This window comes from Manis pentadactyla, chromosome 5 (assembly GCF_030020395.1).
Source record: "Manis pentadactyla isolate mManPen7 chromosome 5, mManPen7.hap1, whole genome shotgun sequence".
Classification (NCBI taxonomy): domain Eukaryota; kingdom Metazoa; phylum Chordata; class Mammalia; order Pholidota; family Manidae; genus Manis; species Manis pentadactyla.
In genome coordinates this window covers 6,607,720-6,632,813 of record NC_080023.1, presented here as the reverse complement: position 1 = coordinate 6,632,813, position 25,094 = coordinate 6,607,720, and the positions used below count along the sequence as shown (strand labels likewise).

Here is a 25,094-nt window from a genome sequence, read left to right as displayed (position 1 = left end):
CTGCCCAGTGGAGGGGGTGGGTGTCACTGCAACTGTCCCAGCAGCAGTGGGTCTGTCCCCTGGCATCAGTAACCCTAGGAGGACTCCTCAAAGTCTTTTGGAAAAACCAAATACATGTCAAAGTCCTGCAAGGCCCAGGGGGTTATAGAGGGCTGGTGCTAGAAGGGCAGAGGGCAGAGCAAGTCCTGGGGATTCCCTGTGTGTGCTGCGACCTACCTTGTATCTGTTGGTCCCACAACCGCTGTCACAGCTTTGCTGTTCCTATTTCTGTGACTGTGGCCTCCTCAACTGAATGTCTTGCCAAGACCCTGCCTGCCAGAACCATATGCAATACCCCGAGTTCCCCAAATCACGGCACCCTTGCAGGCTTGGTGCCGGGAGTGGCCCCCCCATTAGACGTACAAGCCCCAGGCCCTTCGAGCATCACTGTATGAGCAAAGACGTAATTAAATTCAGGTTGGGGAGGACCTCATCCTGGACGATCTGAGTGGGCTTGAGTCCAGTGAGAAGCGCCCTCTTGAGAGACACACAGAGAAGAGGACAGGCGGTGTGGCCGTGGAGGCAGGGACTGGAGGGATGCGGCCAGTCAGGTCACGCAGGAGGCCACCAGGAGCCGGAATGGGCAAGGCCCAGCCTCTCCCCCACAGCCCCTGCTGGGAGTGGCCCGGACAGCACCATGATTTCCGACATCTGGCCTCCAGATCTGGGGGACAACAATTCCTCTTTTCAGTCGCCCCGTGTGTGGTACTTTGCTGTGGCGGCCACAGGGCACTGATAGCTGCCGTGCATGCTCCATCTGGCACCCTGTAACCCTTCCTTGCTGCACTCGCTGTCAGGCCCGCCTGTCCCTCAGCCCTCCCTGGTGGCCCAGAGACTTGCATGGCCCTGCCCCATCCCACAGCTCCTGGCAGGTGGCCACACATCTCACGCTTTGGCATTGCATGCACCCCTCCCAGGGCCTGGCCCAACCAGGTACCCACACGGAACCCCCACAGAGGGTCACTGCCTAGTCCTGTGACCAGCACCAGTTAAACCCAGGAGAGCACGAAAGGCAAGCCATTAGCTCCGGGACTGTCCACCACGTCTCTGCAACTGTGGGTGCTTCCTGTCTCTGACTTGTCAGTTGACAGCCTGGAGGGGGAGAGGGGTCCACACGAGGCCTAGGACGGGCGGCCTGAAGTTTCCTGAGTGGGATTCTGACCACAGTGTGTGGCCTGTGCTGGCATCTGTGAAACACTGATGCTTGAGATGGGGACGAAGCCACACCCTCCCGAAAGCTCTTGGGGAATCTCCTGTCCTGTGAGCTTCATCCCGCCAGGGACTGACCCAGGCTGGCACTGGGTGGATGCTGACTGCTCTTCCTCACCTGCTGCAGGATCTATCAGATCACCAGGGAGGAGGCGCCCAGGATTCCACATAAGAAAGCTAAACCCCAGGCAGAGATGCCGTATCACCGTTATCAGTCCTGGATCAGATGGCCTTTGCCCGAAGGATGCTGGTGGCCAGGCCCGAGGCCTGCGGCAGAAGCCAGCACCTAGGATACCTGCCCTCCCAGGCTGGCCAGGGCTAGTGTCGGCCCGGATCCTGGGCACTGCCAAGCTGCCCTGTGGCCAAAGGCCGACTTGGACCCTGCTGAAGACCTGGGGGGGATTAACAAGGAATCCAGTTACCTTGTCTGTAAGTAGGGGCTCTCCTGGGGATTTTGGGGTCAGGGCACACAGGTGCAGATTCCTAAACGGAAGCAGGGCCCAGAGCACAGGCAGTGACTGTTCCTGCTCTCAGTGTATATTCCCTGGGGCTCTGGGGGTTGGGGAGGTTCTTGGGGTCCTCAGTTGGCTGCTGGAAGAGGCCTGCCCTTGAACCATCAGCCATGCTGTGGCGGAACCCAGGCAAAGGGTGTGAAAGTTAAGACATGGGGGACACCCGCACCAGGCCCCTAGCGGGCCAGATGGGCCCTGGACATACTGGCTCTCCAGCGGCAGCCCTCCTCTGGCTCCTGGTCTTGCCGCCCAATCCCTGCAATTTTCCACTGAGGAGTCCGGCAGCCAGGGCTGCCTCCAAGTCTGCAAAATGAGCCCCTGATCTGGGCGGCTGCGACAGCGGCCCTCTCAGCGGCAGGCAGGCCAGGCTCGACTTCCCCTCCTTCACCCCAGGCCGTCCCTCCTCTGCACCCCAGATGCTCCAGGCTGCAGCTGCCGTGAGGGGACCCCTGCTTTCCCTTCCATCAGACCAGAGAAACCTTTCCCTCTCCCTCCATTGCGGCTCGACTCGCTCTCTGCCCTGAATACCTTCGCTCTAGCCGCCCCGGGCGCCCCCCAGCCCGGGCACTGTCCCCCGCTCTGGAGGGCTCTGCCCCCAAGTCCTGCCGAAAATCTCCCCGCCCTCTTCCGTCGCCCCCACCGCAACCCGGCCACGCACTAAGCTAACGCTCTGGTCCCGGCCCCGCCCCCTGCAGCCCCACCCCCAAACCCCTCACCATCCTTCAGGACCCCCAGGTGGGCGCGGATGCCGGCGGGGTACCCCCGATTTCGGGGATCTCTCCCTTCCTAGGATTCCCTCCTTTTCGCTCCCAACCGCCTTGCGCCCCGGCCGCCGCCCCCGAGCGGCACAGCCCGCACCCCTCTTTCGGCGCCCCGCTCCCGCCGCCCCAGCCTCCCTCCGGGGCTCGCCCCCATCCCCCAGCTGGGGCGCGCGGGGCCCCGGGGCGCTCCTTTGTGCGGCCGGGCGCGCTGCGTCAAGGGGAGGCGCGGCCGCCGCCCCCGGCGCGCTCAGCCGCGAGCGGCAGGAAGGGAGGCGGCGGGCGGGCGGGCGGGGGAGCGGCCGGCGAGCCCAATCGCGGGCGCCCCCGCCCCGGCCCGCGCGCGGCGCCGCCTCCGCCATTGCTGCGAGCAGGAGCGCGCGCCGCGGAGGCTCGGAGCCCAGACCTGCCGGACGCGCGTGGGTGAGTGGCCGCCGGCCGGGCCCGTCCTCCGGGCAGCCGGGTCTGGGCGGCGCGCCGGCCGCGGAGGGAGGGTCGCGGGCGCGTCCGGACGCCCGGCGCGCGGGTGCGGCGGGATCGGCCGGCGAGTGCCCGGCCCCGGTGCCCCGCGGGCCCCGGCCGGCGGGTGGGTCCTGCTCGCGGTGACCCCGCCCGGCCTCCCTCCGCAGGCGCCAGCCTCGGGTCTCCCGGCACGATGGTGAAGTTGGGGAACAATTTCGCGGAGAAGGGCGCCAAGCAGCCGCTGCTGGAGGATGACTTCGACACCATCCCCCTGATGACGCCCCTCGATGTCAATCAGCTGCAGTTCCCGCCCCCGGATAAGGTGAGCGGCCCCCGCACCCCGGCGTCGCCGCGTGCGCACCCCCAAATCTCGGGCGGCGGCCGCAACAAAAGAAACGCGCGGGTGCGCCGAGGACGCGAAGCGGGGGCGGGCCGGGCGGCGGGGGGAAGCCCGCGGAGGATGGCGCGCCCGCGCGGGCCCCGGATCGGGGGGACCTGGGGCCTCCCTGCCCTAGACGACACCTTCACGCCGCCGCGGGAACGCGGGCGGGGGGGGGCCCTGCTTGCTTTTCGGGGGAGCCTTGGCCGAGGGAGGTCCCTGGCTGCACAACTGCCACCCGCAGCCTGCTCGCCCTTGCCGTGGGTGCCCGGGGCTCTGGGTCCGGTGAGCCGAGGGCGCGGCCGCCCCTCGTGCCCTCCCAGGTGGTGCAGATCGGCCGGTTTGCCCCGCCGCGGCGGGCAGGCCCCTCTCCTCGGCCCGGGAGACCCTCCCTGGGTGCCGAATTCCCCGCCTCGCCCTCCCCGCCCTCCCCTCCCAGGCGGGCTGTGGATGCGGCAGGGCGCGCTCCTCCCGGGAGCCTGCTTCCTCTCTTTGTTCCTTTTGTGAGCTCTCGGGTAGGTGCCCGCTGCTCGGTGCTCGCGTAACCGGCGGCAGCCATTCATCATCCTGTCCCCAAAGTAGTGGTTTTTTTTCCCCCCTCAATGTAAAGAATCCCCTCTTGTCTTGAATACAGCTTCCAGTCAAGTAGTTTGTGCCCATTAAGGGTAATAGTTTATGGAGTAAACACTTGGAAAGGTAAATACGCTGTTTAAGTCTAGACAATTGTGTTGTACAACTCAAACCTCAAATCATGAACACACATCCGTCTGAGCGCCTTGCTGCTGGTGCGAACCGCCCTAGCCACAGGTATGCCCGTTCTGTTCCCCCCAAGCCCGTCTAACAGTGTTGTCTCCTGTCCCTCAAGAGGAGGGTCTGACTCAGAGCTTTGTCTTGTATTCTGGCATGTTGGTGATTGCTGACCACTGGTCAGGGATGGGGATGGAGGCATATTCCTGTGGTGGGTTCTTCCCTTCTGGAAGATTCCTTTATTCCCACTGGACCTTTTGAGAAACTCAGCTCTCCAGAGTGGTTTTGATCCCCCTAACTCTGTTGTCTGCGTTTTGAGTAGAGAGGTGGGAGGCAGGAGCCAGCCTGGCAGCAGGTGTTCCTGCTCAGGAAAAGAGGATCAGCCGGTCACACCTGTGCACCAGGGCCACCCGGAGCCACCCTGAGCACTGATGGTCCAGGAGAGGCTTTGCGGGAGGGACAGCTGCCCCTTCCTCTTTCCCTTCTCCATGTCTGCGTGGCAGACTTGCCCAGTTAGCACGGCTGCCCTCACTGCCCCACCTTCCCCTCCCTCCTGTGCAGCCCGAGGGTGCCGGGCAGTCTGTGCCAGGGATGTCGGAGGCAGCACGTCCATCAGGTGATCCCCCCTCCGCTCAGCTTTAGCCTCTTGCTCTCAGTCTGTCCTACAGCCACTCCACAACCATCTGGCACACAGTTAACGGTACAGGGAGGAAGATTTCAGGGAGGTAATGAAATTCTGGCCGCCATTCTGGCCACCCAGGAGCAGCTGAAAGGTAATGAGTCTCCCAACCCTGGGCATGTTCAAACAAAGGGAGGCAACAGTCAGGGAATCTCCAGAAACAGGAATTCTAGCGAGGCCCAATGGCTGGGCCAAAAGATTTCTGAGGTCACAGATGAGGAAACTGAGTCTCAGAGAGTTTCCAGTAGGTGCCCGAGATCACCTGGCTGGCAGCCACAGTCCTCCTGAATACAGACACCTCTGGGAGGCCTCTGCTCCGCCCTGCCTGGGCCCGGACAGCCCTCACACAGGCCCTTGCTAAACCTGAACGTGTGGCTCACAGCCGGGGTTCCGGAAGGTGATGTCACCTGTCCCTGGGGACATGGCTCCTAGGGGCCCGTAATGCACTTGGAGTTGTAAATGGAATCTGTCCTGACAGCATGTGCCGAGTGCCAAGGTTCTAGAGGTACAACAGTGACAGTGGTCACATAGCTGGTGGCAACATCGGGGCCAGTCTTACCTGACAGTCCTTGAATGCTGCTTATGCACCAGGGCAGAGGCAGGATGGGTTTCCTGGTTGGCAAAGCATTTCCCACTTCACAGGAGAGAGTGGAGGGGACGAGGAGCATGGAGCCCCTGTGGGGGCTGTTGCAGGGAGGTGTGGGGGGTGGAGGGGGTGGCGTGGAGACAGAAAGATGAAGATCGATTTCCTTGAAGGCTGGCTGCCTGTTCTTGCAACTCCTAGAGGGAAATGTGTGAGACGTGTGCACTCACATCTTGCCCTGTTTTACCCGTACAGCCTACCAAGACCAGCGAAAAGGAGGATGTGTGCTCCCCACCCCCTGGGCTGATGAAGCCTCTGGGCCGTGGAGGGAGCACTCCATTAGGAGTCAGGAGTCATGCTGACTGCTATTAGCTCTGACACCTATTAGCTACTTGGCCTTTGGCCAAGGAGCTTAACTTCTCTGCCCCTAAGTTACCCTATTTCCCTCATGGGGCTGCTATCACGATTATTGATGGGTAATTTCTCTGCAAGGCCTGGCACAGAGATTTCCAATAAGTGGTGGTGTTCTTTTTGAAAACCCTTCCTTTCCTGGTGAAATGGTGACTTTGAACAGGCGAGTCCACACCCATCCTCTGGGCAGACGTGTCTGAAGGCACCCCATGGCACCACTGACCCTTTGCTCCTCTGCTTCTTGGTCAAGGTGGTCGTGAAAACGAAAACTGAGTATGAACCAGACCGCAAGAAAGGCAAAGCGCGTCCTCCCCAAATAGCCGAGTTCACCGTCAGCGTCACAGAGGGCGTCACTGGGAGGTTTAAGGTGAGTGGCCCTGGAGGGGGCTTACTGCTTTGTCCCCAGGAGGGGTCTGCCCAGCTGGCCTGTGGGGTGATGGGAACAGGAGACACCGCTTATTCAGGCAGCCCCCAGCTGTGCAAAGCCAACCTGTGGTTCTTAAAATTTCTTCTTTTTTCATCTTCTAAAATGATCGTGCATTTCTTAGTTTTAATAATGGGGAAAACCCACTCCTAAACTTTGAGACAAATGTTACAAACATTCTCAGTTCTAGGCGGAAAGCAGACAGTAACAGGATAATTTGTCGCTGTTATTACGTACGTGCAGGACACAGTTCTGAGCCCTGTGCTAGGTCACCTCAGGACCCCCCATCGCCAGCCCTGTACTGTTAGGATAACCGTGTGCGCATGGGGAAGGTGAGGTAGAGAGCGTCACAGCCTTTCATGGCCGTGCCACCATCTAGAGGAGGCGCAGCCCCAGGGCCCTGGTGCACAGCCTCGGTCCTTCGCCAGCCCTGAAGGGGTGGGAGGGGTGGGGCTGGGCCTGCCAGGGTGTTCTGCGCATGGCCTTGCTCTGGATGGTTCTCCTGGGGGGAGTCAGCGGCTGAAAGGGCTGTGCCTGGGGGTGGCGCCCTCCCCACAGTCGGGCCTCTAAGGGGGAGCCGGCTGCTTTGGTTGAGGACAAGTCAGGATACTGATCTTTTGGAAACTTGTTTCTTTGGGAGATGAGAGATGATGACACAGTCGCCCTCACCCAGATTTAAAGGAGTGACTTGAGAGACCAGTGGGTGATGTGGGCCCTGAGCCTGGCCTGGCTGGCCCTTTGGTCACCCCACATGGCTGTGTGAGCAGCTTGCTTGTGCTGGGGTGCAGATGCCCACGCCACACACCCTGCAGCTCCCAGCGCACCTCTGCCTGCCATCTCCTGCTCCAGCTCACCACGGCCCTTGGTTACAGATGGAGGGGGGCTGCAGTCTTCTGTGTCTGTGGGGTGTTTACTTGGGTCAGCTCATCTCATCCTCGCAGCAACTGTCCCGAGGGGCAGGTGCTACCAGCATAACCCACTTGGCAGGTGGGGACACTGAGGTGCAGGCAGCACGGAGGTTCTGCCGTGCGGTAAGGAGGGTGTACAGGCTGAGAGGCTCCTCTGGTGGCTCCGGCTTGGCGGTCCCTATGTGCCGTGAGGTTCACAGCTGGGACCAGGCCACGCAGACCTGAGGCCAGCGGCTGTCTTCTGCTCTGGCCAGCTGCCCCGGCACGTGCCTCATCTGCTCCCACTTGCGTGACGCAGCCTGTTTGTGCCCCAGGATTGCCCCCTGGTTCAAGACACGGCCTCAGTTTCAAGTTCACGGTATCCATCATTCCAACGTCTGGACACCATCTGGGTTTCTCATCCCTGATTTGACCTTAGCTTCTTCCCCCTCCCTGGCATTTGAGGTTCCCACAGAGCAGAGCACAGCGGGGCACTTGACTGGCTACCCCTCCATCTGTTGAGTGTCCACTGTGTGCCACCTCCAGTGTCCGTCATTTGTGCTCTTCCCGCACACTCACCCGCTGCAGGTCCCCAGGCCCCTTGTTTAAGGTGTGAGTGATGCACATTGGCCACCTGGGCTCTCGGCAGCCACAGCTGAGCCTCTGTGTGGTTACCTGGCTCCTGTTGCCCAGAACCTGAAGGCTCAGAAGACCTGTGCCTGTCCCAGCAGAGCAGGCTGTGCAGGCAGAACCCTGCCTCGCCTCTGCCCCCACCTCCTGGGGGTGGCTAGTGGGTGATGTACACAGCAGGTGCTCAGCAGATCGTGGGCTGCAATGAGCCCGTTTCTTCAGGCTCACACATAAACAGGCTTATCGCCTGTGGCTTCCTTCAGATTCACAACCACCCTGCTGGGGGCATCACTGCCCCTCTGACAGGCGGGTGGGCCCGGTGGTCACCAGGAGGCTGGGAGCTCTCACGTCTCCCTGCCGGAGCGGCCGGTGCCTTTCCACCGCCCCTCCCTCTGGACACACCTCCCCAGGGCCCTGCTGACCCCATCACAGCCCCCCTCACCCCCATCCCGCCTGTCCTGCCTGCTCCCAGTGCCTGTTCAGATAGCACCTCCCCTGGGAGGCCTCCGGGGATTGACCTCCTGACGTGGCACCGCCCTTTGTGAGGCGGCATGAGTGTCCCCAGCGGTCATGGAGTGCGCTCCTGCCCAGGCTCTCTGTAGGCTGGCTCATCATGCTCACTTAATCCTCTTGAAGCCTCTTGAAGTTGCACCATTATTATTCCATTTTAAAAGTGGGGAAACCAAGGCAGAGCGCTTTAAGTCGGGCAGTCCCTTGACTGGGACACGTGTGGTCATGTGGCTTCTCCTGGACAGGACGCATTTGCACAGGGAGCTCTCTGCCCCGGCGACCCATTGTACTATTGGGCTGACCTGCTTCTAAGAATCCTTTTTTCTGTTGATTCCAAACTCTTCTCTGAGGCTGCCGCCCTGTGGCCCTCAACCTGGCCCCTCTGAGCTGCACAGAACATGTTCACCCTCTTCCCAGATGCCTTCAAATGTGTGGCAGACCAGCCTGCCCAGAGTCCTGCCAGTGTGAGTGCTGTTTCTCCCACATCTCTCCCCGTCACATCATGGTGCCAGGACCCCTCTCCCCAGCGCCCTCTCTCGGGCTGCTCACTTCAAGTGTGAGGCCCGTGACCAGGTGTTCAGAGGGGTGGCCTGTTGAAGTAAGGGCGCCCTGACCTGAGTCAGTGACCTGAGGAGGGAACCAGAGCATGGCAACCCGGGACAGCATCAGTCAGGATGCAGGTGAGCAGTGAGGGGCTCGTTGTATACTCAGATGACCCTGTTGTATACAGAGTTGGCCACTCTCTACAGGTGGGCAGTGCAGATAGCCTACGAGCCGCTCTGCCAGTCAGGATGGGCGCTCCCGAGTGCCGTCTCCACTCCTGGGCTGGGTACGTGCACACGAACAGTTTGATGGGCCGGGGATCACTCACTGTGCCGCTGACCAGTGAGTGATTCCAGGGTCTGCCTGTGGGACCCTTGCTTCTTAAGCAAGTTCAGTGGCAGCTCCCGGTGGAGCCCCCTGTAGGCCGTGAGTGGGTGTAAGCCCTTCCCAGGTGTCACTCATCCGGTCTCACCCGACAGGCAGGTGACCCACCCAAGGTCACATGGTAACTGGCCAGCTTGATCCATGGCTGGACGCTGAGCGGCTGAATGGCCTGCATATGCGGGTCCCTCTTGCTCTTCTCACAGGGAAGGGGATCTACCCAGTCCCCTGCCCACCTGCTGTGGGGTCTGCCTGGGCAGCGTTCCTTCAAGCGGGTGTGGGCCCACCTGACATTGGGTTTTCACAGGGGGCCCCGTGGCGCTGGGAATGTGCATAGTAACAAGCCCCCCGGAGGACCCTGCTGTACACTGAGTTGGCCTCTCTCTGCAGATGGGCTGTGTTCTAGCACACGGGCAGGGCAGGCTCAGGAGGGCTCGCGCCTTTTGGAAATGCTAAGGGCGCTCACCCTTCTGGCCTCACTCCTGGCCTTTTACTGCCCAGTTACCTTTCTGGCATCTCTGAGTGCACGTACACAATGCGGCTGTTGTGTGGTTGAGGGTTGTGGGGAGAAGGTTGTACTTGAGGTGAATCTGACAGCAGGACGGGGAGGATGACGTGCCCCCCACCGCAGCCCATTTGGGGGTCAACACAGCTTTGGTTTGCACAGAGCCCCTCCCCCTCCGGCCAGTGACCACACAGCTTCTGCAAGGCCCCAGCCCGGGGTCTCCTCGGTTCATTCGTCTCCATGTGCAGATCGCAGGGAAGAAATGGAGCCTTTCAGCTGTTGAAGCAACAGGTAAATATGTGTCCCCTTTGCCTCTAATCTGTGTAGTTCAGGAGCAAGGAGCTGGCTGCTTGGCGCCTCATCTTCATATACGTTTGGATGGCATTCTTGAGACGAGATGTCTTTTTGGATGTTGCTTTATGATTATCGCTCAGGGATGAATCTCTCGGCTGCAAGGTTGCTAGGCTGGTTGCTAGGTAACTGCTGGCCAGGGAGCGGGTTTTGTCAGGCTCACCTCACCGGGACCGCTGGGTGACTCACCCAGCGGAGGCCCCAAGTCTGGGCCTCTGAGCTCAGCGTCAGTGAGGAAAGCAGGCTTTTCGGTAATTGGAGGTGTATTTATGCCGAGAATAAACACAGGCTGAGATGTTTCTCAAATGAACTAAACCTAAATAAGATGTTAATTGCGCGTTCCTGTCCTCTGCAGAGCCGCGAGGTGGGGCGGCTGGGCCCCCCACCCTGGGAGGGAGGCTGAAGGCTCCTCAGGCTTCTCCTGAGCCCTTTATGCTTTGTGGCCCTGGTGCAGGAGACCTGACCCTCCTGCACCCTACACACCCCGCTGCCTCCGGGGCTTCATGAGATGCCAAGGTCAGCCGTGCACGTGAACATCTTGCTCGGTCGGCCCAGAGCTGGGAGAGTGCCCTGGAAAGAGAGACCAAGTTTATCTGAATGGTGCCCACTGTTGGCCACCGCTGCTGCCGTGGGGGCGTCCCTTTGCATCCTGTCACACATGCTTCTGAGGGTGGTTTATCTCTTTTCCTCACATCCTTGATGACCTTGAGCTTCCTGTGCACCCGTTTTCTACACTCTCCAGTGATGCTCTGGTGTGTTTCAAGGTGCATTTGTTAAATATTTATGAATACCGCCATCATGTCCTTGGCATTCAGCCGTGGGGGAGGCCTTCACGCACTGGCACCAGATCCTAGGAACACATGGGCGCCCCCACAACGTGCAGCTAAGCCCCTTGCGGGATTTGGCTGCCCCGTGGAGCCCCGAGTTCTCTGGCCCAGCTGCAGAGTTGGGGCTTCAGCCAGAACTGGGCAAGAAGTGGGGTGAGCCACCCAGGGCAGAGTCTGTGTTCACTTCTGCGTGGTGTGGGTTACCTAAAACATTAGGTTTGTTAATGCTGGAGGATGTCAGGATTCATCCTGTTTTTCCAAGATTATTTTTTTTTTGTCTGCATTACTCAGCAGAAAAGCACATCTCCTTTCCCCTCCCCGTGAGGGCGCGGGGGCAGCGTGGAGCGCAGTAGCTCAGCAGCCGTGGACCCAGCGCCTGCTTGGGATCGGAGCTCCTTGGGCATTCTTTCTTGTTGCCTCAGGAATGGTCTTGAAGGTCGATCTTGCTGTCCTCATTTTGCAGGTGGGGAATTAAGAGGAGGTTAAGTAAGAGTCTCAAGGTCAGCTAGCCAACGAGGGGTGGAAGTAGGATTTGGACCCACATCCATCTGACACCCAAAAGCCCACCAAGCACTGTCTTGCCCACTACAGCTGCGTGGAATCTGTGGGGTGATGCCCCCCTGCTGCAGACATCCCCAGTGCAGCCCAGCTGGGCAGTGCGCCCCTGGGAGGCCCCGGGCCAGAAAGAGCAGATGGGACACAGCAGATTCAAGTGCCGCTCCAGCCTGTCTGTTGAAGGGGGTGATTGCCACTTCCCACCTCCTGATGGACATTAGAGAACTGGTGCCCTGACCAGGCCTTGTAAGTTGAGTGGCCTTACAATTATGGCCCAGACTGGAACACTCCTGAGAGTGACGGGGGCACTGCCCTTGGGGTGCTGGGGCAGGACCGTCCTGAGCATCTAGGACATATGGCCCCCTCCTTATGAACTCCAGACCAAGTTCATCCCCAGGCCCATATCCTATTTGCTACCCATTCCTGGATGTTCTTTCCAGAAAACCCCCCTCGCTCCCACTTGCCTCTGGGGCTCACCATCTGGCCAGGAGCCCTGCCCAGCCTGTGCCGCCCTACCTCCCATCTCCCTCCTCTGGCTCATTTTTTTTTATTGTGGTAAAGTATACATGACACAAAACTTACCATTTTTAAGTATTCGATTTGGTGACATTTAGTACATTTGCAGTGTTGTCCCACCATCACCATGCTGTGGCCCAGAGCACGTTCATCATCCCAGGAAAGGGCCCTTCCCCACCAGCAGTCACTCCCCGCCTACCCCTCTCCCAACCCTCACAAGCACTTTTCTCTTTTCTGTCTGTGGATTTCCCCATCCTGGACATTCATGTATATGGAATCATACAACATGTGGTCCTTTGCAATTGCTGCTTTCACACAGGAAATGTTTTCAAGGTTCATCCAGGTAGTGTGTATCAATACATCATTCCTTTTTATGACAGAGTAATATTCCATCGTGTGGATAGACTGCCTTTTGTTTACCTAGTCATCCATTGATGGACATTTGGGTGCTTTGCACCTCTTGGCTAGTGTGAGCATGAATGTACACATTGTTTGAACACTAGTTTTCAGTTCTCCTGGGTATGTGTACCCAGGAGTGGAACTGCTGGCTCATGTGGTAATTTAATGATTAATGTGTTGAAGAACTGCTATTATCTGCAGCAGCTGCAGCATTTTACATTCCCAACAGCAAGGTACAAGGCTTCCAGTTTTTCCACATTTTTGGCAACACTTGTTACTTTCTGTTTTTCCATTATAGTGATCCTAGGGGCGTGAAGTGGTATCCTGTGGTGGTTTTGGTTTGCACTTCCCTTACAGCTAATGATGTTGAGCATATTTTCCTGTGCTTATTGGCCATTTGTGTATCTTCTTTGGAAAGATATCTGTTCAAGTCCTTGCCCACTTTTAATTGTGTTGTTACCTTTCTGTTGTTGAGGTGTAAGAGTTCTGCATATATTCTGGATGCTACATCCTTACTAGATATATCATTTGCAGATATTTTCTATCATTCTGTGCGTTCTCAGTTTCTTGCTAGTGTGCTCTGATGCATAACATTTAAAAATTTTGGTGAAGTACAATTTATTTTTTCTTGCTTGTGCTTTTGGTTCATATCTAAGATACCATTGCCAAATCCAAGGTCATAAAAATTTACCTCTGTTTCTTCTAAGAGTTTTATAGCTTTAGCTTTTATATTTAGGTCTTTATTCCATTTTGAATTAATTTTTGTAAATGTTGTGAAGTAAGGGTCCAACTTAATTTTTTTGTATGCAGATACCAGGTTTTCTGAACACCTTTTGTTTCAGAGACTGTTCTTGCCCCAGTGAATGGTCTTGGCTCCCTTATCAAGAATCAATCATGGACGTAAAGTTTTATTTCTGGACTCTTTGTTCTATTCCTTTGACACATATGGCTATTTGTGTGCCAGCACCATACTGTTTTGATTACTGTAGCTTTGTAGTAAGTTTTGAAATTGGGAGGGGTAAGTCTTTCAATTTACTCTCTATTTCAGGATTGCTTGGGTATTTGGGATCCATTGCAATTTTTCTTTTCTGTAAAAAAGGCTGCTGGGATTTTGATAGGGATTGTGCTGAATGTGTGAATCAGTTTCGGAAGTATTCTCACCTTAACAGTATTGAGTCTTCCAATACATGAGCCTTAGGGTGCCTTCCCATTTATTTGGGTTTTCTCCAATTTCAGCAGTGTTTGTAGTTTGCAGTGTACATGGTCTTTCTCTTTTTACTGTAGCCAGTAAATCAGTCATGTTAGTAGTACTGGTGACTGTCACCAATCCAAATCGTTACAGGTGTTTTTGGTATCACACTGCAGTTCTTGCCAAGATCTGGGAAGTGTTTACTCTCACCATTCCTTTGAAATCACAGTATTTGTAAGGTCTTGTTGTTTGGTGCATTAATAAAGAAGCACACGTATAGTATATCATTAATTTATATTTTTACAATATTTTGATAATAGTTTGTCACAGGTTTCTGTGCAATCCTATGTGTAGTATTTTATGCATTTTGAAAGTTCAAGACCCCCACTGCTCACAACCTACTGCCCACAGCAGTGGGGTCAGGGCCACCGTGGGGCACATAGCTGGAGGACACATGCCATTGAGTACAAATCCCTTATAGTAGCTGTGTTGCATCCCACTGTCCCTGCTTTAGAGCTTTAGTGACAGCTGCACAAAAGCAGTGTGAATTTAGGGACCATGTGGAATCTGCTCTAACACATACACACACACATACATGTAATAAGTAGCAAATATCTACTCATAGGCCAGGCAGCTACACTGAGAAATTTGGATCTGTCAAAAAAAAGGACAGCTGCCTCCTGGAACCCTTCATTGCTCAGAACCTGTCTGGGTCTCCCTTCTTGGGGACCTAAGTCACCACTCCTGCAGGACACATGGTGCCCTAGGCATGCGGGCTGAACACACTGCCTTCCTGGATGGCTCAGGGCTCTGGCACACCTTCTTCCTCTGAGAACATCCCATTCGCACTTCCCAGATGAGTCCCCCCTCCTTCAGGCCTGGATACCCCCTCCTGGAAGTCTTCCTGGGCACAGTGGGGGCTCTGCCTGTGTGCCCACCTTTCCTGTGCCAGTTCTCACCCTAAGTTGTGATGAGTTAACATTACACAGCAGAGCCCAGGGCTGACACCAGGAGCAAGGACATGCCAAGGCCGCTGGCAGACATCCTGAGAGCATCCACTTGCCCTGGGGAACCGTAGGCGGAAGAGGGCAGGGCCTTGGGGCCCGAGGCACTTCTGCCTCTGTGGGCCCCTCCTCCTTTAAAAAAATAAAGTCATCATAAGAACGTCTTAGTCTGAAGTTGAACATAATCCAGGATAGGTTCATTAGGATATATTCATTACTATATGTATATTTTAAAATTTCTGGTCTTTCAATAAATTACAAACCATTTTCATGGGTCACTAAAAGCATCCCGGGCCCCAGCATTAGGCCTTGTGTGTCTAATAGAGACACTGGCCCTGAAAGAAAGGCCCTGCTTCCAAGGAAACCCTCAGGGGCTCCCCGGCTCTGGCCGCCCTAGCCCAGCGGGGACAGGAGTGGGCCAGGCATTGTCCCTCAGCCAGGGGCTGCAGAGGACACAGCTGGCCTGGGGCCACATCCTGTGTGTGTGTGATCATTTGTTTCATCAAACCCAGACAGATGAGCCTCGCAAGCTGTTTCTGTGGTCTCTGACGTGGATGCCCTGGGGTGGCCCTATGAGTCTCCTGAGCCTTGGGAGGTGCCTCCTCTCTGCCAGATGCCCCCGGGGGCTCGCTCCCTGGGGAGGTGGCCCGTGGAGGTGCTTATGTTCAGGGGCTGCAATAACCAGGTGCCACCAGCTGGGTGCCTTCAGCCATGCGTGTTGGTCCCCTCCGTTCTGGAGACAGGAGTCCTAAATCGGCTTCTCGGGGCCCCAGCCAGGACCCCCCAGGGGCTCTCGGGGAGGGTCTGCCTCCTCGCCTTCTCCACTTGCCAGAGTCCAGGTCCTCAGCATGCCTCGGCTTGCACCCCATCCTCTACCTGCAGAGCCTGCAGCCTATGCTGCCTGCTCCTCCGCCTGGTCCGCCTCTGCCTCATGCCCCTGAGGGTTCCTGTGATTGCACAGAGCCCCCTGGGGATGATCCAGATTACATCAGTGACCTGATTACATCACAGAGTCCCTTCTCCCATATAAAGTGACATGCACAACCTCCAGGATGAGGACTTGGACATCTTCAGAGGACGTTATTCAGGCAGCCCAGTTGGCTAGCCCTTGGCGAGTCATCCACATGTCGGGGGCCGCAGTTTCCCCATTTGTAAGATGCAGGCAGTAATACTGCCTCGCAGGCGCTGTGCTGGAGTACACTTCACTCAGACTGCCTACCGTGGGCACAGAATGAAGATGGCCCTGTTTGACGATGGCATTTTGGTGTGATTGCTCCAGTGCGGGGCCGGAGCTTGGTTGCCCCGAGGCTGCAGGAATTCCGCCTAGAAGTGGGCTGCCCTGCTCATCCCTGGGGTTCTCAGCGTGAGCTGTGCACAGGGACTGTCTGGGGAATTCGCCCCCAGCACTAGACTGCACTGCTCTGGGTGGGGTCCAGGTCCTGGGTTCCTTAGAGGCTCCTGTGATTCTGACACAGCCACGTTGAGCCCCTTCCTCTGGGTCACTGCGTCACTGTGAATAGCTGCTGCTGCTCTTGTGTGGACCCCTGGACTCTTAGAACCCCCTGGGTGACCTGCTGGCCCCACTGGAAGGTGCTGTCTCTTCAGTGACTGCCTCTGTCACCCAAAAAGGAGGGTGCTGCATTTGATGGTCTCTGAGCATCTTCCTTGCTCTGGTGCCAAAATATCATTCCCCACTGGGGGCCCAGCCTGTGCCTCCTGGATACCCACCTCCACTCGGGTGCTGGGCAGGTGCCCCCCTTTCACAGCTGACGGGGAGCCAAGGGCAGAGGGCAGATGTCCTTTACAGAGTCAGGACTGGAGCACGCTGGGTTCTCAACACGCTGGGCCACGAATGGCGAGTTGGTCTTTCGCTGGAGTACTTTGGGCGAAAGAGGTTCCCCTGGTGGTCCGAGGCTCTCCCAGATGCTAATGGTCAGGGCGTGTCCACGTGGAGCAAGCCTAAAGGATACCCCCGGGGCCTGGAGGGAATGCCTAAGTCATTTCACACTTTGTTCTGGAATAATCCGAGTTGTCTCACAGAGGGGGAGGTGAGCAGGTTCATGAAACTCCAAATGGACACTTTCATTCCACTTGACTTAGGAAACCGCAGATGCTGGGTTATGAGCTGCACACCTGTGCCCTTGGTGTCCAGAGAGGCTGGGATGTTCCAGAGCCTTCCAGGGGACAGCTTGGCCAGGCTTTGCAGGGTGGGGAGAGGGAAGGCAGCACAGTGGGGTGGGGGCAGGGATGACAGCGGAAAGCCCCTTCGGGGGATGACCCTATACTAAGCCCCCTAAGAGAGCTCTGGTTTAGGGGTGGTATTCATTTGCTAGGGCCGCACTAACAAAGTGTACTGGCTGGCTGGCTTCAACAGCAGACATTTATATCCTCACAGTTCTGGAGGCTGGAAGTCCGAGATGAAGGTGTCAGCAGGGCCAGGCTCCCTCCGAACTCTGCAAGGGAGAATCCTTCCCTGCCTCTGCCTAGTTTCTGGGGGATTTCTGGCAATCTTTGACATTCCTTGGCTTGTAGATGCCACATTGCAATCCTCCGTTTTCCCATGGTGTTCTCTTTGTGTCTCCGTCCAAATTTCCCCTTTCTATAATGACACAGTCATACTGGATTAGGGCCACCCTAATGACCTCAGTTTAATCACATCTACAGAGACCCTATTTCCGAATAAGGTCACACAGATTCCAGGGGTTAGGACTTCCGTAATTTGGGCGGGGGGCGGGTGTGCAGGGAGTGGCGGTGGGGGAGACACACAATTCAACCCATAGCAGGGGCCCAGCACCTAGGGCTGACCAAATGCTCAAACCCTTGATTCCTGGTATCCTGATAAACATGTAGGGTCACGAGGCACGGTTTCCCCTTCAGAGATGAGATATGCAGGTGACATGTTCGGTCATATAGTTGGCAGGTGGCAGGGCTGGGATCAAGTTCTTAGTCGGTGGGGATCTTTCTGGAAAGGCCCTCCGCTCTCCCCTCAGGCTACGATAACCTCAGTGCCACATAGTGAGTTGCGAACCCACATTTCCTGTGACGTGGGGCACTTCCCAGGTCTGACTAGACTCTGGGACCCAGGAGCGCCCGAGGTCTGCGAGGCCATAGCCACAGGAAAGGCTTTGCCAGCCGCCTCCTGCTGACTCTGTGGGTTGATGTCTTTGCCTTTCTCCCGTGACTATTCTAGAACTGTCGCGTTCTCATTTCTCGGTTCTGTGAGCTCCTTGGCCATTAGGCCTGGGAGTCCTGGATGAAAGGCCCAGGCCAGGTTCCAGGAGGAGAGCCCCAGGAAGTGGTTCCCCACAGCACCGTGGAGAGAGCTGGCAGTTATTTTTAGACCTAAAAAGATGGGGTGCCGTGAACCAAACCCTGATGTGGCTTCCAGTTTCAAGGGACAGGTTTAAGGATGTCACCTCTCTCCAGGACTTGAGATCATGTCTTAATTTTTTTAAATTGAGGTATAATTGGCAGATGGCATTATATTAGTTTTACATGTGCAACATATTCAGTATTTGTGTATATTGAAAAGGATCACCGCAGTCAGTCTAGTTAACATCCGTCATTATAGTTAAACTGTCTTTGTTCTGAGGAGAACTTTGAAGATGTACTCTCTTAGCAGCTTTCAAATATGTGGTACAGTGTCAACTGTACCTACATCCCCGGGACTGCTCTTAAACTGAAGTGCATACCTCTTGATCCCCTTCACCCATTTTGCCCACCCCCATCCCCTGCCTCTGGGAACCACCATCTGTGCTCACTATCTATGAGGCTTGGTTGGTTTTTTTTATTTTGTTTATTTAGATTCCATATATATGTGAGATAGTGTGGTATTTGCCTTTTTCTGACTTACTTCACTTAGCACAATGCCCTCAAGGTGCATCCGCATTGTAAACGGCAAGATTTCCTTCTTTATATGGCTGAATAATGTATGCCATTGTATGTATGTACCACATGCACTCATCCACTGATGGACATTTAGGTCGCTTCCATGTCTTGGTTATTGTGCATAATGCTGCTATGACATTGGGTATATAAATACTTGTATATAAAGTCCCTGCTTTCGATTCTTTGGGGTACACACTCAGAAATAGAACTGGGTCATATTGTAATTCAGTTTTTATTTTCTTAAGAATTTCCATACTGTTTTTTCATAGTGGCTGCACCAATTTTCACTCCCCGCACACAGACAGTGCACAAGGGTTTCGTTTTCTCCATATCCTCGCCAGCACTAGTTATTTCCAGTCCTTTTGGTAATAGCCATTCTAATAGGCAATCCAAATCTCACTGTGGATTTGGTTTGTATTTCCCTGATGCTTAGTGACGGGAGCATCTTTTCATGTGCCTATTGGCTGTATATCTGTATGTCTTCTTTGGGAAATGTCTATTTAGATCTTCTGCCTACTTTTAAAAAATTGGATTGCTTTTTGCTGTTGAGTTGTATGAGTTCTTTATATATTTTGGATATTAGCCCCTTATCAGATACATGATTTGCAAATATTTCCTTCTGTTCATCAGGTTGCTTTGTCATTTTGTTGGTGTCCTTTGCTGTGCACAAGCTTTTAAATCTGATGTGGTCCCACTTGCTTACGTTTGCTTGTGCTGTCTTGTGGTGTCAAATCCAAAAAATCATTTCCAAGACCAAGGAGATTATCACCTGTTTTCTTTTAAGAGTTTTATGGTTTCAGGTCTTATGTTCAAGTCTTCAGTCAATTTTGGGTTAACTTTTTGTGTATGGTGTTAGACAGTGGTCCAGTTTCATTCTTTTGCATGTGGCTGTTTTTCCAATACCATTTATTGAAGAGAAATATGGCTCTTATTCTGTTCCATTGATCTATATATCTGTTTTTATGCCAATACCATACTGTTCTGATTAATAGAGCTTTGTGATATAGTTTGAAATTAGGGTGCATGATGCCTCCAGGTTTGTTCTTCTTTAATCAAGATTGCTTTGGCCATTTAGGGTCTTTTGTGAGGCTTTACAGAGTTAGTATTGTTTGTTCTAGTTCTGTGAAAAATGCCATTGGAATTTTGATAGGATTGCACTGAACTGTAGATTGCTTTGGGGTGGTATGGGCATTATAACAGTATTGATTCTTCTAATCCATGAACACAGAATATCTTTCCAATTTATTTGTGTTGTTTCCCACTTCACTCATCAATGTCTTAACAGTTTTCCAAAGTACAGATATTTTCCCTCCTTGCTTAAATTTATTCCATTACTTGTTTTGTTTTCATGCAATTGCAAATGGAATTGTTTTCCTAATTTCTATTTCTGATAGCTCATTACTGGTGCATAGAAATGCAACAGATTTCTGTATATTGATTTTGTATCTTGCAACTGTACTGAATTTGTTGATTAGTTCTAACAGTTCTTTGGTGGAGTCTTTAGTATTATGTCCTATACATTATCATGTCATCTGTAAATAATGACAAGTCTTAGTTCTTCCTTTCTGATCTGATGTCTTTTATTTCTTTTTCTTGCCTAATTGCTTTGGCTAGGACTTCAATACTGTGTTGAATCAAAGTGGCAACAGTGGGCATACTTTTCTTGTTCCTGACTTTTGAGGAAAAGCCTTTAGCTTTTCACAATTAAGTATGATGTTAGCTTTGGGTTTGTCATACATGACCTTCATTATGTTGAGGTTTATTCCTTCTATACATACTGTGTTGAGAGTTTTTATAAATGGATGTTGAATCTTATCAAATGCTTTTTCTGCATCTATTGAGATGATCATAGGATTTTTATCATTCATTTTGTTAATGTGTATCACATTGACTGAGTTGTGGATGTCAAACCATTCTTGCATCCCTGGAATGAATCCCAGTTGATCATGGTATATGATCTTTTTAATGTATTGTTGAATTCAGTTTGCTAGTGTTTTGTCAGGGAGCTCATATTCTAACAAGGTTTCTGAATCTGTTGCATGCCATAACCTCTTCTTGGAATGATGTTTTCAAATGCCAGAGGTAAAGTACAAAGGCTTATGAAGGAGGCCAGGTATACTGAACACAACTCACTCCATGGACCACCCTGGGTGCTGCTCTAGACTGTGGAGAGAGCCCCTGAAGCTGCCCTCCCACCCCCAGTGGCTGTCAGCAGGTGGCTGGGTCCCAGGCAGGACAGATTTGGGGCAGGGGGGGCAGCAGCTGGGGTGAGTGTGGGGAAGAAAGCTCGGTTAGGAGGCAGTGGGCACGGGGAAGACTGTGTGGCCTAGGTTGAGAGTCCAGCCCTGCATCTCCCAACTGTGCAACCTGGTGAGCGAGGGAATGATAGTGGTGACAGCTGCAGTGACAAGGGCACACAGTTTATGCCCAGTGCCCACCATGTCCTGGAGCTGTCCTCAGCAGGACTGCATTGAGTCCTCAGGCATCCCAGCGGCCCTGGGAGCTGGGTCCTCTCCCTGCCGTCTGCAGGCAGGAGCCTGGGCCCAGAGCTGCTGACTGCCTCCCCGAAACCCTGGCAGCAGGGGCTGAACCGCAGGGCTGCTGCTCTTCTCAGGAATCCCTGCACATGCTCTGGCTGCTCCCGGGGCTGCCGCGTCCCCTTCCTGGTGGGTTTGACTGCCTTTGTCACCCAGCTCCAGACCCAGGTACCTCTGCCGTCTCCCTGGACGGCCCAGGGCCAGGGGGCTGCGTCCTCACTGTGTGCTGCAGCCACCACAGGAACTCAGAGGTGCTCTGGGCCGAGGTTGTCCAGAGTGGAGTTTCTCTGGCCAGGAGAGAGGGTGACGGCCCTGACAGTCCAGGTGAGGGGTCACAGGGAGGACGAAGGGGGTGGAGGGATGGAGACATTGATGGGGACATGACGGGCCTCATCCGAAGTGATGCTGAGACTTCTTGCCTGCCTGGGGGTCTCAGGGGCCATTTCCTGGGCCAGTACACAGAGCGGGAGGGATGGGTGTCATCCAGGCTGTAGTGGGTGTGAGCTGGGAGTGGTGGGGTTTAGAGATGGGGACTCGTGGCTGGAGGGGCATGGCAGGTGGCCAGGGTGGCCTTGCAGGGAGAAGGGGAGCAGGGGGTGTGGTGGGCTGGCCTGGAGCGAGGTGACAGGGCCTCGTGGGTGGGGCCAGCCCCAGTGCAGGTCATGTCCTTCAGTTCCTAGCCACCCTGCTGACATGGCCTGGCCAATGTCCCCAGCCTCAGGCTTGGGAGAGTTCTGCACCTGGAGATTAGGAGCCCGGGCAGTGGGGGCAGGGCACAGTGACAGGGTGGGCACCCAGTGCAGTGGTTATTAGGATTCTTTATGGGCACGTACCAGCCTCACAGCAACTGGGAGGTGGGGAACCCTGGTCTCATGTCACAGGTGAGGGGACTGTGGCTCAGAAAGGTTCGGGGGCTTTCAGGGCCACCCAGCAGGTGAGCTGTAGAGCTGCAGGTGAAACTTGGACCCCAGTGCCTGGGTTGGCACCCACAGCCCCTCTGCTCACCCGAGTGGGGAGCCACCTGTCGGGGGCAAGGCCTGTGCCTCCCCGATCTGAGCCTGAGGGGCCGTGCATGGCTGCTTGGCCTTAGGAGCTGCTCTTACCTCTGCCAGGCAGTGCCCGGCAGCCGTGGGAGCGTCTTCGAGGCTCAGATCCAGTGTCATTTTGTCCCCCGTGTCCCATGTCCTCCAGCTGGGGCAGGATCTCCCACCATCACGCCTTCCCTTCTGTCGTGCATTCATTGGCAGTGTTAGCTGAGTGCCTGCTGTGTGCTGGCTGGCACATGCCAGGAGCTCGGCCTACAGCGGCTAAGGCCGAATCCTGGTGCTGGAGGCCGCCCTCTAGGGAGCATGAGGACACTGTCCAGGGCGGAGGTGATGGGGGCTCAGGAGGTTCTGTCTTTCCTTTGAAACTGCTCGCAGCCCAAGGGCAGGGCTGGTGTCCAGGACTCAGGGGGCATCTGTGGAGCAGCTCATTAGCTGGCAGCCGATGGTGTTGCCTCAGTGACTAGGGGCAGTCAGAATGGCAGCCCACAGCCACAGCTCAGTCATGTGCCCAAGTGTCCACGAGGCTAGATCACATCCATACCTGAGCTCTACGCAGGCCTGGAATACTAAAAAAGAGCTAATTAACAGTAAAGGTCACCAATGGGTGTGTTGAAATAAAATGAGTACAGGAAGTTGCCCAGTGAGCGGGGATGCTGCTGACCTCGCGTCCCCAGAGGCCTCCTGGGCTGTGTGTGTCTGTGCTCCTCCCGGGGCTCGGCTGTGCACTCCTGGCTGGTGGCCCTGCTCACGGGTCTTCCCAGCCAACTGACATCTTGCCTCTGCCCGCAGGTCTCTGTGCTGGTCCTCTTTGCCCTGGCCTTCCTCACCTGTGTCGTCTTCCTGGTTGTCTACAAGGTGTACAAGTACGACCGTGCCTGCCCCGATGGCTTCGTGCTTAAGGTAAAGCTCTGCCCCACCCACCACCCCAGGACGCCTCTGCACTTTTTCCTCCTGGGTGAAAAAGCGCAGTGGCCGGGGGGACAGGCCCAGAGCAGCAGGCGCCCTGGACTCCACAGCCCAGGCTGGCAGAGGGGTCCTTGCGGAAGGTTCCGTGGCACGGTGCCCCCTGTAGGGAGGAAGCTCCTGGGAACTGAGCACAGCAGGCAGCCTGGCTCAGGGCGACTGTGGGACCAATAGCAAGGGGGGACCACCGCCATATGAAGGGGGGAGGGCACGCAGGGGGACGCTGAGGCCTAGAGAGCGGGAGGGCGTGCCTGGGGCCGCAGGGCCTGGGAGCAGGGCTCGGGGGTGCCCTCCTGAGCGTGCCCCTCAGCTGCCTGCTCCCGTGGCACCCCTGGCTGCTTGCTTTGCTGATGGAGTGCCTGTCCCAGAAGCCCGCAAGCGGCACGTAAGCCTACACACAGGACAATAGGATTGAATAAAGAGAAGTAAAGGGGGCAGGGGGTGTGGGGAGAAGGCGGTGCGGGAGGAAGGCTCCTGGCCCGAACTCCCTCCCGCTTCTCACATGCTCAGCCCCTGGGCCGGTGAGCCGGGAAAACGCCACCCCTCCCAGGATCTGGCGCCGCTGAAATGAAAGCAGCCCCGTGGGCCTGGTGCTGAGCACGTGTGGTTTGCCAGCCATCGCCGGCTGGCTTTGCCAGGGAGGGACACGGCCCGGGCCCGGGGCAGCAGGCGGGCGAGAGTCCACGCTGCCTAGCCGGGCCGCCGCCGCCTCCCTCGTCGCTCTGTCCTTAAGGCTTCCGACATCTCATCTTTTTCACCCACAAGGCTGTTCCGTGCCTGCCACGTGCCGGCTGCCGCTGCAGTTCTGGGCGCTGGGACCCAGCCAGGCGCAGTCAGGCCAAGGTCGCCGTCTGAGAAGCGCCGACATTCCACGTCATTATGTGCCGAGAAGCAAAAGCAAAGCAGGGATGGGGGCTGTGGTTTCCAGAAGGGCAGCCGCGCGGGAGCAGCGTGCGGAGGAGGCCCTGCGGTTGCGGCGGTGCAGGGCTGGGGAAGCACATCCAGGCAGAGGGCGGCCCCCGCTCTGGGCCAGCTGCACCTGGGCCCGGGGCCAGAGGAGTGTGGGTCTGCTAGGAGGCTCCGGAGACCCCGTGGTTTAAAGGCGGCCTACCCACAGGGCTGGAGGCCGCGGGGCCGAGCTAGGCGGGCTGCGGGGGGGGCCGCGCGCACAGGTGACAGGGTGGTGGTGCAGGACACGGTGGGGGCCAGCCCGCGTGCGCTCTGCCTGCGCGCCCCGGAGGCAGCAGCCGAGGAACCGGCTGTGACCAGTCCGCGCAGCGCGTGAATGCCAGGCAGAGGCCCCTGGGGGAGTGGGAAGGGCTGGGCTCAGCTGGGCACTTGGCGGTCCGGGGAGGCTGGAGGTTTGGGGAGGCGACCCAGGAGGCTGCTGCGGGCTCCCGGTGTGGAAACGAGGGCCTGGGCTGGTGGGGGGGCCAAGCACGGAGACGGGGGCCCATGTGAGGTCAGCCTGGAAGACTGAGTGAGTCTGGGAGGTGGCTGAGGGACAGGAGGGAGGGCCTGGTCCAGATCTGGGGGACTCCGAGGGCTGAGACATTACGGACGAGCAGTGTGGACGCAGGAGGGCCCCGCTGGGAGCCGCGGTGCGCAGGAAGTCCCTGCCTGGAGAGGCGGCTTCCACACAGAGGCCGACGGCCCCCCTAGGAGATCCTGGCTTTCCTTCCCGGCCCGTGGGCTCCGGGATGGGGACACTCCCTGCATGGAGGGGCAGGCTGAAATCCTGGAGGCCAAGTTCTGCAGGTGTCCTGGCCCAGGTAGGGAGATGCGGCCCTGGTTCTGACTCCCGGTGGAGGCCAGGAGAGGGCAGGTTATCTGTATGTCAGAAAGGCTCTACAGGTGATCCCGACAGCCTTGGGGACCTGGGTCTGCTCATAAAGTGTTCTAGAGCTGTGCCTCTTGGGACATTGGCATTTTCCATTGGCAGCTAACAGGGTAGGGGTGGGGGGGTCTTCCTGGAGAACATAGTTAGGGGGCCTGAGAGCTGCTGGTTTGGATTTGACCGCCCTGGGCTAAATTAAAGCTGCAGCGGGGAGGGGAGGTGTGAGTGGGCCCTGAGGTCCCCAACTTTCTGCATGTCTGTGCTGTTACCACACGCAGACCCCAACCCTTTACAAGGACTTTTTGCTAAGGGTGCTCCCGGAA

General features: G+C 56.2%; 1 protein-coding gene across 1 annotated transcript in view; it reads left to right on the top strand.

Annotated features, from left to right (window-relative positions):
• Positions 1–2,787: 2,787 nt before the first annotated feature.
• NSG1 (neuronal vesicle trafficking associated 1) overlaps positions 2,788–25,094 on the top strand; it is a 28,736-nt gene continuing 6,429 nt past the window's right edge. Inside the window, exons 1-4 of the mRNA XM_036921130.2 lie at positions 2,788–2,941; positions 3,148–3,302; positions 6,030–6,146; positions 22,761–22,871. Coding sequence (XP_036777025.2) covers positions 3,174–3,302; positions 6,030–6,146; positions 22,761–22,871 — 357 coding nt within the window. The 5' untranslated portion in view covers positions 2,788–2,941; positions 3,148–3,173. The remainder of the gene's footprint in view (positions 2,942–3,147; positions 3,303–6,029; positions 6,147–22,760; positions 22,872–25,094) is intronic.